This window comes from Camelus dromedarius, chromosome 6 (genome assembly GCF_036321535.1).
Source record: "Camelus dromedarius isolate mCamDro1 chromosome 6, mCamDro1.pat, whole genome shotgun sequence".
Taxonomy (NCBI): Eukaryota; Metazoa; Chordata; class Mammalia; order Artiodactyla; family Camelidae; genus Camelus; species Camelus dromedarius.
The window spans coordinates 16,937,559-16,952,572 of NC_087441.1; the positions used below are offsets into that span (position 1 = coordinate 16,937,559).

At 32.6% G+C, this 15,014-nt stretch overlaps 1 protein-coding gene across 1 annotated transcript in view; it reads right to left on the reverse strand.

The window, feature by feature from the left end:
* Window positions 1-15,014, reverse strand: part of ADGB (androglobin) — a 146,875-nt gene that overhangs the window by 34,845 nt on the left and 97,016 nt on the right. The window contains exons 24-27 of the mRNA XM_064486604.1: window positions 14,228-14,362; window positions 13,550-13,703; window positions 10,595-10,782; window positions 5,676-5,860 (exon numbers count right to left, since the gene is read on the reverse strand). Of these exons, the coding sequence (XP_064342674.1) occupies window positions 5,676-5,860; window positions 10,595-10,782; window positions 13,550-13,703; window positions 14,228-14,362 (662 nt within the window). The remainder of the gene's footprint in view (window positions 1-5,675; window positions 5,861-10,594; window positions 10,783-13,549; window positions 13,704-14,227; window positions 14,363-15,014) is intronic.

Here is a 15,014-nt window from a genome sequence, read left to right on the forward strand (position 1 = left end):
AATAAAATAAAATACTTACGTATAAATTTAATAAACTATTTGTAAAATCTGTACATTGAAGGCATAAAACATTGTTAAGAGAAATTAAAAATATACTGCATTCATGGACCAGAAAACTGTTTTGGTAAGATGCCAATACACCCCAAGTTTAACACGATGCCAATTAAAGTCTAAAGCCATACACCAAGGTTTTATACCATGGAATAATACTCAGCATGTAAAAAAGGAATAGCAATAACATAGATGTATCTTATAAAACATTACGTTGAGCTAAAAATACTGGTGCCAAAAGACTATTTACAGTTTTCCAATTTCATGAAGTTCTAGAACAGACAAAACTAGTTAATTGTGATGGAAATGAGAACAACGGTTATGGGATGGGGAATTGAATGGAAATGGCCTGAGGGATATTTTCTGGGTAATAGAAACGTTCTCTATCTTGTAAAGGGTGTGGTCACACTGGTACATGCACTTATCAAGACTCATCAGCTTATACCTGTGCTTTTCGCTATATGTAAATTATTCTTCAATAAAAAAAATGAATGACACAAAGTCCCTGTCCTAGTACATGCCTTCATTACTTCCTTCAGACATTTAGTCATTCATTCATAACCCACTCATTATCAAAGATACTTGGGAAAAAAAATGAAAAGAGAAAAACTTTTCTTTAATATATGATAATCTACACATCAATTTGAAAAAAAATACCAACTAATTCCAACAGAAAAATGAGAAAAGCACTCAAAATTTTTTTCAAAGAAGGAAATATAAAAGGAGAATATATAAAATATATAAAAACATGTTTAAATCTCACTAATGATAAGTTAAATATAAATAAATCCTTGTAGCATTCAGATTGAAATCAAGAAATATGAAAAACCAAGAAATACGATAACTCACTGTCATTTAAGGGAGTATGGACAAAAGAAGATAAATTTACACAAACTCAGTGGAGGGCAATTTGACAATATATGCCAAAATTAAAACTGCATGTGCCCACAGACCCAATAGTTCTACTTCCAAGAATTTATCTAATATATGTATACATATGTTCAGAAAATTACACAGATTTTTTTTTAAAAAATTCAACACTGTTTATATAAACTAATGATTTGAATGACCACAAATCATTATCAGTAGGAGATTGGTTACATTAATTATGATACATCATCAGCAAAATTGAGCCTTAAACAACCATATGAAATAAAATATTTTACTATTCCTTATTCATAGTACTTCCTCAAACACTCAATTGCTTAGATTACAGATTTTGTGGAAAATTACAAATTTGATATTACCCCTACAGCATGAATACTGGTCACTAAGATATCGTAAGATGTTATTCCTGAAAATTATGTAAACTATAAAGACACCTTTAAAATTCCCAGAAGATACTATAAAACTGAAAGAGGCCCATATTTAAGATTTCTGTTACTGATTCACTTCAAAGCCTTCAATACCTTTGCAAGGGAATTTATTTCTTCTTTAGTACCATATAATGTTTACATACTGTAGTCTGTCATAGTCCGTTCCACTACAAATACAGCACAAATACACACACACACACACTTTTTCTGTATGTACTTTTGGTGAGGGTACTCCAGAAATATACATAGTAAAAAATTCATAAATGGATATGTTTTCAAGAGAAGCATCTGAAAAGTATTTAGAAAGAAAAAAGAATTTCAATGCCTGCTTATATAATTCACAAACAAAAATTAATAGCATCCTTTTAAAAATAATATCCTGTCTGAAATCTAAATAAAGAAAATATCTAACTCACAATAACTATCAATTTCTATGGAGAAAAGTTTCAATCTTTTCTGTGAAACATAGAAGAGGTCATGAATAAATGGAAAGAAATAGCCTTTACTTGCATACAAGTTCAGTATTATAAATGTTTTAGTTTCCCGTAAATTAATTAATCAATATATTCAAGATAATCAGAAAGAAAATGATTTTTTGGCATGGTTTGAGAGGAATTAAAAAACTGTATTAGAGTTCATCTATAAATACAAATATTAAAATAGAAATGTCTTGTAAAAGAAGAACAATCTTGGCTAATGGTTCTAATTTGGGGTCAATTTCTGAATTATGTTTCAATCAACTTTCTACTCCATCTGGCTGTCGTTTTCTTTGCCAGAAGTAAACTCATAACAGTGCTTTAAATGTTTGTGCATAATTCTCTTTTTAATGGTAATTTTTGAAGTGAAATAATGATAAGCTATATGATAAACTATAAACAGTGTTTGCCTCAATGAATATAAATCAAAAGATTTGGAGAGTAATGTTGGGGGTAAATAGTTACTTAAAGAAAAAACATGAGGTTATAAACAGTATAGGAGAGTTGCACATTAGTGCCTGCTGAAGTTTAAGGTATCTCTGCGTGAAGTAAAGTAAAAAGAAACCTGTACAGAATGGATTAGAAAAAAGAAAACTTTTAAGTCATCTTAAAGAGTAAGAGGGCATTTGGGCTAGGAAAACTTGACAGTACCCTAATGGTCTTAACATACCTGGAAAATATATAAAAATATGGTATTTTATTACATGAACTTATTTGAGTAAAAATATATAAAAGGTGCAGGCAGATTGGAATGAAAACCCACAAAGCAGTAATGTGAACTGAGTTCTGAAAACGACCCAAGGAAACTCATGGATGAAAGGAAAGTGATGGGAGAAAAGGAGACATGATCAAAAGAACTGCTTAATTTTCAGCTTTACCCAAGCTCAGTCTTCCTAATATAACATAGGATATTTCCCACTTCCCTGTATCTAAAGCATGATGCCTGTGCCCTAATTGTGTCAACACAACATGGTTTCTTCTCAATTCTCTGCTCCTCCAAATTCTTATTCATATTGAAAAGGAATGTTTCCGGGTGCAATGACAACTCACACACTGTTTCCAGGATCAATAAGAGAGGAGAAAGAGATCCCTGACTTGGGTGCATCTATTTTATAAAGGGAAAAAAAAAGAAAGAAAGAAATGTATAAATATTAGACAGAAAATAGGTAAAGATACAGTTCTATTTAGTAGCTTGCTTGTCCGCTTGAGATAATCAGCTAAACACTATCGGGATTAATGAGAGTTCAGGAGGAGTCCTGGCCATCACATAGTTATGCAAAAGTCAGCTAGAAAATATAATCAATTTTAAAATAAAACATGATGGCAAGATTCAGAAAAAGTATATTATCAAAATAAATGTAAATGGATTGCATTATCTCATTTCAGAGACTAGAATCTTGAACTGAATAGGAAAAAATACCAATTTATAAGAGACAAGTTGAAAAACTAGATGCATGAACCCAAATGAACAAGCAAATGACAACAAATGAAAGAATCAGTGTTAATATCAGACCACCTATAAAGGTGAAAAAAGGTTGCTTTATATTCATTTAAAAAATGTAACAGATAAATATATATAAAGTAAATGTAGAACTTCATGCAACTAGCAACATAATATAGAAATATGTGAAGTGAAAAATATTAGAGATAAAGTTCTACACATTTTACAAAGAAAGTAGGAGATCTTAATGTATTTTTCACAGAAACTTACATACCAATAAGATAAAATGAAAATTGAAATTTTTAAGCATCACAGTTAGCATTTTATTTTTATTAGAGAGTATGTATATGTGTGTGTATGTATTCTGACATCAAGTTATTTACCTCCAAAATAAAGCATAAGTGTTTTTTATAAACCTCATTGTAACCCCAACCAAAACTAATTTGAATCAGGCCACAGGAAGAACATCTATCCAATCCTCAAAATAGAAGATACATAAGCCATACTAACTCCTTAAAATTTAATTATGTATTAACAACAAAAGACTAGCCAAAACAATTATTTCAAAATTATAAAAATACTAAAATGTTACAAAGTTAAAGAGAAAACCAAATTAAATCATTGACTATGGCCCACTATAACAATATTACACAGAAAATGGGCATTGTAGCTTGCTATTAAATGTAATATACAGCTATACTTAGAAAATTGTATATCAATATGTTTATTTAAAAACAAGACTTAAGACATACACTAAACTTTCAACTGGTGAAGCTAGAATAAAGAACATTAGACTAAATTTTTAAAGTAGAGGAAAAATTTTAAAGATAATATAAATATTGATCGATAGATTACAAATGTGAAAAAGCTATTAGGCTTGATTAATGAATCCAAGAGTTCATTCTAAGGAAAAAACAGGGAAACATCTGAAAAGGCTGATAAAGAATATATTTTAAAAAACACAAATAAAAATAATATTTAGAAATAATTATGAAGAACTTCACAAATTTTTAAAGAATCTTGTATATAAATACGAGCAGTTACTTTTGAAATCCTAGATGAAACTGTCACTTTTAAATAAAAATATATATTGCAAAAATGAAAGAAAGTCTGAAAAATAACCATTGAAATTGTTAAAAAGATAATTAAAACTAAACTTTAAAACTTAAAAAAAAATGATTTCTGTAGTGTTTAAATGGCTTCCAAAATAAGAAATTTTCCAAATTAATTTCAAAAATTTGTAATAATTCTAACTTGAGAACCTGAAAAAAGTAGTGCACACACAGAGAGGAAAACACCCAAAAAGATATACAGTTAGTAATATAATTTAACAAACTAAATAAAATAGTGTATTCTACACATAGGATTGTATTAAAACATCAAAGACGAATAGTTTTTATTTCAAGAATTATTCTAATTAAAAATTATGAAATTCAAAGGGGTAAAATTTGATGATTTCTATAAACAACAAAAAAAGTAATTAGTAAAGTTCCAAATTCATTCCATATTAAGATTCTTATCTATCAATAGAGAAAAATTTCTTAAATGTTACACAGGGCAATTATTAGAAGTCAACAACAAACATAATACTTAATGGTAAATGCTATAAGCCTTCCTATTTAAGAAAAGGAAGTATATTTATTTAGCATAGGTTTGGGGATTCCAACCAATGCTACAAATAAGAAAAAGTTAGAATTTTAAGAAGAAATGCCAATGATCAAAACTGGTAAAATCCTAGTTTTGTTTGACATGAGAATGCGTAAAAGGACAGTGGAGGCATAAAAAGCTAAAACACTAATAGTATTTTTTTCTGGATAGCATGCTTATACAAGGGCTTTCCTGTTGCCTTGTCTATAATTTTCTATTTTTCAAATTTTCTACATTGCGCATATGTTATTTTTATAGTCAGAATCAAGTTATTAAAATAACTGAATATGTCTCGCAGTATCACTGTTGTCCATTATTTCAGAACTAATTTTATTTTATTAATTAAAAGCTCTTGTAACTATTACATTGCAAGTAGTAACTTTAGTAATTTTAAAGTTTCCTTTAATTTTAATAAGTAGAATATCTTCTAAAAATAATGAATTGGGAATAAAAGAAGAGAAAAACTCTTTCAAAATAGTAAAAATCTATTTTTTATTCAGAAATCTAAGAAGGCTCATGTAATAAGAAAATCTTTAAAGAATAGTTATAACAATTCTATTGATCTTTGAGACTAATTTGGCACACAAATGCAATAGTTGTTAAAAAATATTTCACTAGGGTATCAAATTTTAATGATTTAAATCTTTACCTGCTATTTTATCTGAAAACATTTTTAAAATCAGTTACATAAACATCAATATCTGTTTATGAAACTAAATAACCAATTTTAAAAGTCACACTTACACTGGGAGCTCAAGGCTTTCTCAACCCCCAAGCAGTTAATTGCTGGAATTATAGCTTGGCCCTTCCCAGTTGCGCTCACGATAACTTCTTCATTTTCTAGGATCTGTAGCTTGATGAACGCATCTGGTTTGGACATGCGCACCTGTATGGTAACAGGATGTGGTAATGCAACCTTAAGTGAATACCTATAAAGAAAAACATTCACCTTTAGAAGCCAGGATGTTGTTCTTTCCCTCAAATCAATAAAGGAAACTGTATCATTTGCTGATATGATAATCTACAAATAAAACCACTTTGTAAAGTCAGCTAAAATCCTGGAAATAAAGACTTTGGCGAAAGATCCCAATACGCTATGGTAAAATGAAGTAAGTATAGGAAGTTTATTATCATCACAGGCCAAACAGGAAATGTAACTTTTTGTTTAGATATGATAAGCATTCACTTATAAAACTTTATAGATTGCAAACTACTGCCACATCGAACCATGACACCCTCCTCTCCAGTCAGACAAAGAGCACACCTAGCAGTAGTTTTCAAAATTTCGCTGGTAACAACGTTCTCTTTGATTCACAAAAATACAGAGAAATCAAAAGTAGTACCTGTCACCTGCACTCTCACCTTTTAACCACGGCAGTTGGGAACGTCTTGCAGAAAGACTGGAAATGTGAAATCTAATTCCTTCCCATCTCCTTCCTTAATGTAGTTGAAGAGGTTTCCTGTTTAGGGGGCTTTCTCCTATTTTTGGTGAATCCTTGCAAATGCTCAAGACCCTATAAACTTTCAGCTTTTCTAGAAATTTGCTTTTCTGACTATCTTCTCTCTTCTGTATCTTAAATTTCCCCACTGTATTCCTCCTGGTCATTGGCTTTTGTGCCTGCGCAGGTCTCACCCATTTAAAAACAGATCAAATCAAAACAAAATACAAACCAAAAAAAAAAAGAAAAAAATCTTCAGTCAATCCTGCCATCCAGCCTCAGCTCTATTTCACTCCCCAGCTCACAATCTAAGGAGAGTTGTCCACTTGCACTGTCCTCGGCTCCTCCCCTCCCACTCCTCACGACAGTTCATTTTGCCCCCAGCCAAGGTGCTCAACTTGCTCTTGCCAGTTTCTGGAAGCTCGTCACCACCCTACAGAAACCTCAGTTCTCATCCTCCCTGACCTCTCAGGAGAATTTGACAAGGTTGAATCAACCCTCATTTTCTCTTTTTCAAAAACTTTTTCCCCTATGAGCATAACAACTTTTGTACCTCCTATTTTAGGGGTGATTTATTTTAGACTTCTTTCACTTTGACATTCCCATAAATGTCAGAGAATCTTAATATTCTGTCCTGGATCCGATCCTCTTTGTACAAACTTTCCTGGGTGCTTCCATGAGCAGAAACAAAATAATGATTTCCAAATCTATGTCTCCAACCCGACTCCCCATGCAGTGTCACAGGGACACTTCACTGGTTTACCATACTGAACACCTAGAAGTGAATTAATGGTCTTTCTGTTGCTCAACTGGCAAATGGGGTCCTCTTCCTGTAACCTATCTAGGTAAATGACACTGCCCAACAGTCCTCCAAGTCAAATCCCAAGGGTCCCAACCAACCAAGGCTGTCAGTTTTACTTCCTTGATATCTTAAAATCTTTCTCTTCTCTCTGGGCTCACTGTCACTGCCTGATATGGGTTAAACTGTGTCCCCCTATTAAACTTATGTTGGCGTCCTAACCCCGAGCACCACACAATGTCATCATTCCTTGAGATACTGTCCTGGATCCGATCCTCTTTGTACAAACTTTCCTGGGTGCTTCCATGAGCAGAAACAAAATAATGATTTCCAAATCTATGTCTCCAACCCGATTATCCCAGAGATAATCAAGTTAAAATGAGGTCGTTATAAAAAGGGGAAATTTGGAAATAGAGACATAAGGAGAATGCTGTGTGAAGATGAGCTCGAAGACCACCATGACAAATCTGCAAGTCAAAGAATGCCAGTCGGCAGAACCCCCTAGAAGCTGGCAGAAAGCCTGGAGTATTTTCTCCCTCACAGCCCTCAGGAGGAACCAATCTAGCTGACACTTTGATTTCAGGCTTCTAGCATCCAGGACTGTGAGACAGTAAGTTTCTGTTAAGACGTCTACTTTGCCAGCTTGTGGCCTTTGTCACGGCAGCCCTCATGGACTAACACACTGACTTATTTCAGGTTGCCAGGATCACACACCTGGAGTATTCTGAAGCGTCTGTCTGTCTGGTTTCCTTCCCTGATCCCAGTTGTTCCCCTTTGTCCATTCAACACACTGCAGTCTTCTGAGTGAGCTTTTATTTCATAGTCTGTACCTTTTACGATTACATATAACTTCACAATAATACAGTTCTAACATTTTTTTCTGTTCTTAGAAATTATATTTAGAATGCTTTTTCAAGTCATACTTTGCAGACATAATGTTTTAACACAAGTCTATGAATGCTACTTTTCTTAAAACCCTCAGTAGCATCTCATTGTCTCTATGGCAAAATCTAAATCTCTTGCCTTATGAGGTCCTTCAGGAAAGGGCCCTGCCAACCTCTGTGTCTTACTGCCTGCTATAGCACCCTAGAACCCCACTCTGCAAACAGAACAAATGCCTTTAGGCCCCTGAAAAGGTCAGATACTCTTTAATTTCTGAGCTTTCACATGGGCTGGTCATGCTGTTCTCTCCTCACCTTCCCCTACGCAGCTTGACAGCTTTGGGACCAGCTACTGGGACAAATTTAGACATTTGGTTCAATATCACATCTGAGTCTATTAGTGGTCCTGCTATGTGACACAGTGGTTTCCTATCACAGTAGTTAAAACACTTCATCACAGTTGTTATTTTTAGTTACTGCCACATTTCCTTCCTTCTCTCCATTTTTTTTTTTGCTTTCTTTCTAATAGGCAGTAAGCAAATATATTACAAGAAACAGACAGATTAGAAAGAGATTTCTTCAACCTTTCTACTGCCCTCAGTTTATGGGTTTACATTTAGTATTTTCTCTAAACTTTTACCTAAAACAAATATAAACATAAGAAATATATTTGAGATATACAGTATATATTGTTCGGTAATTTAATTTTGTTGTTATTTTTCATTACAAAAATGTGTGCATGTTTGTTAAAAGGAAAAATGTTTTAAAGAACAAATAAATAAGAATAATAGGGACAAATCAGCCAGATTACAATGAATTGTTATTTATGTACATATTGTCAAAAAGACTTAGGTTTCCCCTTTGAAAGCCAACTTACCAACATGTATGGTGTCTTTAAAACATATAATCTCTTTAAAATAATAAATCCTTAGACAATAATCAGAAAATTTATTTAATATTTACAACAAAATATACCTATCACATCTCTATTAATACTATAGAAAAAGTAGAAAAGGAAATTTGTAACAATAGGAGAAACCAATAACCAAATGTCTTACATATTCATATAAGTGATTATTAGATAATCATGAAAAACAATTCACAAAATGTCTTAATGGCATTGGAAATGTTAATACCATAATGTTAAGTAAAAAGGTCAGATTATAAAACTTTAATTATGTTATTATTTTAATAATGTTAAACTGTATCTAAGAAATAGTACAGAATACTAACAATGATTGTTTCTAGGTTGTTTGATTATGGGTGATCTTTATTTCCTTAATAATATATTTAAATATTTTCCAAATTTTCCGTGTAAAACAATATATATGAAAAAGAGAAGACAAGTGTTCTAGCAACTCATTTAATAACATTTAACGAACATTTAACATTATTTAATGAAGGCCAATTATGTATCAGGCATTTATCAATATGTCTTTTATAAGACATGGTTCCTACCTCCAATAGATGTTAATTTGCATGGAGGCTGATGTGAAATTAACCAGATAAAACCTGATAGGTCATATTCTCAGAAAGAACAAAAGACTATATATAGAAACATGACCAGGATCAACTAATTATATTTGGAGGTTTAAGTGCAAAAGATTTGACTGTTGAAAATTATCATTAAGAGTATTAAATTTTGCTAGGTGGAGAAATAGAGACAGGATATAATAAGACAGAAGAAAGGCACGAGCAAGATAAAATCATATCACATATATGTCAGGAGTTGGTCCTTAGCTCCACCGAGACAGTGTGCCATGTTGTTGGGTTGGCTGGGCATGAGAGTTTGTGGTTTGGATCTTATCCTACAGCCAATGGCAAGTTGTCAAAAATTTTAAGGAAGAGAAATCACATATTTAAATGTCTGTGTTAGAAAGGTAACTACTCTGGTAGTAAACGTGGATGTGTAAATGAATAAGGAGAGAGAGAGAAAGAGAGAGTAAGAGGAAAAGTGGATATAAGGGAGACATGGATTCCAGAAACAGCATTTCTATAAACAAAATATAATAAGGCCCTGAAGTGGTGAACGACATTGATAATAAAGGGGAGTGCATAGAGATGAGAAATACGTGGGAATTAGAATCAAAAGTGCTGATTAATGAAAGAGAGTGGGGTCCATGATGCGGCTATTCATGGAGAATATACAGATAAACATGGAGAGAAGGATGAGTTGGCAGAGGAGAAACCCACACAAGAGAATTACAAGAGAACAGTCAGAGATGGAGCAGAAAAAAGAAAGAGTATTCAGAGGAAGGAGTGTTATGAAGAATATTTAGTGAAAATCAAATAAGAAGAGGACTAAGAAAATATTATCCTTACATGCAACATAGGCTTGATCTTAAATAAACATTTATACAATCACACTACTCTCGAAAAGAGTATAAAATTGAAGCTCAAAATTCACTCAGAATTTTAGTACAGAATTTATTATTTTAAATAATATTAATATTTAAAATAAAATATTTACATTTAAGGTGAAATATTTAATATAGCAAGAACATTAACATTTTAAAAGGAATGGATTTCCTTTCTGTCACATACCTGAATACGATTTTCTTATCATTGGGTATGTAGTAATCTCTGATTTCCTTTATGGCAAAGGTGTTACAAGGAGGGTCTCGACACAAGAATGGGAGTGGATGATAAGAACCAATTAGGCGCAGTTTCCATCGTGATGACGGCATATACATGTCACCAGTATAAGCTTCAGCCACGAATGTATATCCTTTCTATAGGAAAGAAGAATTACATGGAAGTTATATTGTTGTTAGTCTCTCAAAGGTACAATACATGGTTTCACAGTATTAAAATACTTTATTATCTTCATATACTTAAAGACCCCAAAATTTCTCAATAATTGACAAATCACTAGCATTATGTTTTAAAATCCCTTTTAAAAAGTGTCACCTTACATGTTTTGGGAGAAAATGGAAAACTAACACTTTTGTTTGAATGGTTCCCTAGCTATAAAATGGTGCTTAACTGTGTAGAGGATTACTATGATTCCTTCTAATGCTTCCCAAGGGAGATCTTTTATCATTGTATCACCCTGGATTAGCCCAATAGCTTCCTACTTGATTTCCTTGTCTTAGAATCATCTTTCTAAATATGAGATGAAAAAAGGAAGAAGAGGTGATGGAAATGCAGTTCCCTTGGGATGACACTTGGCAGGTAAGGCTATGAAATCAGCAGCAGATCTGGTTCCATGGAGCCCAGGTATGAGTCTGGAGATGAGCTCTTTACATAGGAGAAAAGAAGCATTTAAGGGACCTGGGAAAGTGATAACATACAAAAATTCAAAGTAATTCTGAGTTTATCATTCCAGACACTTCTAACAAGGCAGAAAAATATAGATTTGTACTCCAGTTGCTCTCTGATGCAGAGGAAGCCCTCCGATGTGTTTAGAATTCCAGAAACAAAAATTCAAAATATACAAGACAGAATGAATTCATGACATTGCAATAAAAATCCAGGAATATTAATCAAAATTCCAATACTCATAATGAGATCAGAATTTCAACATCCGTAAGGACTTCTGACGTTATGTTTGGGGCAAGGACAGAAGGAAGACAAATCATGTATGCTAAAGTACTTTTACCTGCAAAGTGCAGATTTATTGCTATTTTTGTTATTATTTGAGCTTGTGGTATTAATGTATTAAAGAAGCAAAACAAAACTACACAACTCTGATTTTGTGCTTCTTTAGATTCAGAAAACAATTCTGAGAGAGAATAAAAGATTGATAAAATGGTAAGATAGATATTGGTAAGTGAAAGTCTAAAGCTAACTCAGTGGTAGGATTTTAAGAGAGGACCTGGTTATTGTAAATGACTTCAAGACTCTGGAATAAAAGAGTAATATTATAAAGTACCGAATACTGAGAAACCTTGTAGGTAAGTATTACAAATCACAGGTTATGGTCTTCGAAAAATTATGAAAAAAATACATCAAGCAAGTCCGAAGAATTAACTGTGTAACCTTATGTTTTATTTCTATTTTAACCTTAGATACTGTATGCTCAGTGGACATACACTGGAAAAAGTTGACCTAAAATTTTTGTATTCAAAAGGAAAGCTAGGTCAGACTTGACAAACATTTTAAAAAACCCATCAATTATTACTAGTGTGAAGATGAGTTTGTTAACAAAAAAACCAGTTGCCTCCTGTAGTGTTTGGTTTAACCCAAGATATTCTGCTGGAGAGAGGCAAAGTTTATCAATATGTTTCCCACAGTGTAATTTTTAATAAATTGCTATTTACTAGGACACAGAGGAGAATAAATATACTGCAAAAAGAAGTTGTATGGAGGGTCAAATTGTATTAGAGTCAAATAAATTCAGTTTGTAAGTATATGTTTGATGTATAGAAATTAACTTTTACTAGCATATTATTCCATTTTCAAGTATAATATAAATACTTTTTCAAAAGCAATTAGAAAAATGATAAATTGGTGCACTGATTTTAAGTTTTTAAAAATTACATTTAAGTATATAATTCTAAATATATACAACTGAACACAAAAATACTGTCAGATTTTCTAATAAAAAGTAAATGTGAATTAAATGTGTAAAATTAAGATAACTAAAACTAACGTAAGTCTAATTTATAATTTGATAATATCTTCAAATTTAGTAAAATCAGTGGAATATTGAGAAAGTTTGTACCTCATGAAAAATAATGGAAAAAGTTACAAATTTTTAATAAAATATATGAGAATTTCCTAATTATAATGAAATAGTGAAAAAACTCACTAGTAAAATAGAAAGTTTTAAAAATACTTATATATACCCACATATTTCTATATATAGATATAAATTGCCCTGGTTTTTTAAAAGTTTCCTAAAACTCTAAAATCTCTAAAGTAGATCAACAATGAACAAGTGGAATTTAAAGTGAAAAACATGCTTTTTCTCTTAGAAGAAATGACTAGAAACTCAAAAATGAGATTAAAATAGAGACAACATGATTCGAGTGAATATCAAAGATCAGGGTCTGTCATTCAGCAGGAGAAATGTTCCAGGAGTGTCTATGCTTGAAGGAATCTGGGTAGCCCTAGGAAAGGCTGGGGGTGGGGAGAGTGGCTGTGTAATCACAATGTTCTGACATATTTAGGAATGGAATAAAGAAGCCAGTGAGAAACTGACACAGCCTGCTGATCTGGTTTAGGGAACAGGACTACATGTGCTCTCTACCTCCATTTTCATTTTAGGAGTTTGTATGATTTTATGATTTTAATTATGGGGATTTCTAATGTTTTCCTTTTGTCATATTTTCTTTGGAATAAAGATAAGAAGTGGGTAAAAAGGTGAACGTTCTAGCACTCACGTTAAGTACCTCTTGCTGTCAAACACGTGAAACTACTGCAGAGAAGACCAGGACCCTATTCCTTTATTACGCAGGTTGAAAACACATCTGTTCTAACTTCTCCTGGAACCTCTCAGGGTGCTGGCTTCTCACTGTCATTCTATTACATGGGGAGAATAAATTTTACACCTACCTTGTTCTTAGTATAAAGATAAGGCACCACTTTTTGGAACACCTTTGGCACTTGTTCCATTGTGTCATTGTTAACAACGTGGAGCATACAGACTGGAAGTGTAGTATATACTTTGGGAACCAAAATCATATCTTGAGGAACTAAAAATGTTTCTCTGTAATGACAAAAGCGTGAACTTTCCCTTGACACAAGTCACAAAGAAAGTTCAAAATCAGGTTTGATGCTAAGAAATAAAAAAGTTTAAAGTTGCAAATAATTTAAATGTACACACATTGTTTTCCTTTAAAATTATTACTAATATACTGTTTGGTCATGTAAATGCATACCCTTTAAGAAACCCATTTTATAAGTAATTTGTGACTTTTACCTAATATGCTATTGCTCAGAATTTAAATGATTTATTTATATACTGAAAGTATATAAATTTATTATATTATGTTTACCATACTCATAAAAAGACCTAATAATTAAGTTCACATTCCTCATATATTGTTTAAAGAAATATGAATAAAATTTTCTATAATCTCATTTATGCATAGCAGATATGGAAGAAATTTTAAGCTCTGAAAGCAACTTAAATGTTCATATTTTTACTACTATCACAAACAAAGCTCTATGTATATAACTATTTCATGCCAGTTAAGGGTGAAATCACTTGCTAACATATGATAGCCTCACCTGAATACTATAAACCAAGTATTTGGTGGTTGGTCTGCATAAGTCACTATATAGTCAGTAAAAGCAATCTTAGTGTCTTCATCTTGATAGCATGGGTAAGATTCCATAGACCTGCACTTGCTTTTAAACATTAATCTATAAATGCAAAAATAATGTAAGTACCAATAGCAAAAGCAACTTTTAAAATAAATTCCATTAAAAAAAAGAAATAGGCAAAAAAAATAGCATAAAATATTGCAGTTCATTGTTGGCTGGATTGAGTCCTTCTTTAAAAGGAAGGCTCATGGTATGTGGCACCCAGGCAGAGGAGCCCATTCCAGGTCAACCATGAAAGACGTCTCTCAAAGGTGCCCCAAATTATCTGAAGTTCTTAGTTGACAGAGAACCTAACTCCTGATCTAGGGAGTAACTGAAGTTTATAGGTGGGAAATTAGAACCAAAATTCAAGCTATAAGATGAGAAAACTAGAAGCAGGCAAACTAGCAACAAAACTGGGTGGGAGCTGCTGAAGGTCTGGGGTTGATGCAGAAAATCAATACTAGAATGGAATTTAAAGTGAGGAATGAATTTAGAAAAGACGACTGAAATAAAGCCCTAAAACACAGGTTATGACGAAGGGGAGAGCGCCAGAGTTTTCCTGCTACTTTATTTCTGGTGCCTGAGGGAGGGGTGTGTGCAACTGAGGTTTCTCCATGTTTGCCCCCTGGAAGGCTGTGGCATATTCCAGAACATGATGGAAGTGATGAGAGAGATCATCTGGGTCTTGTACCTCCCACTCTGCCGGGAA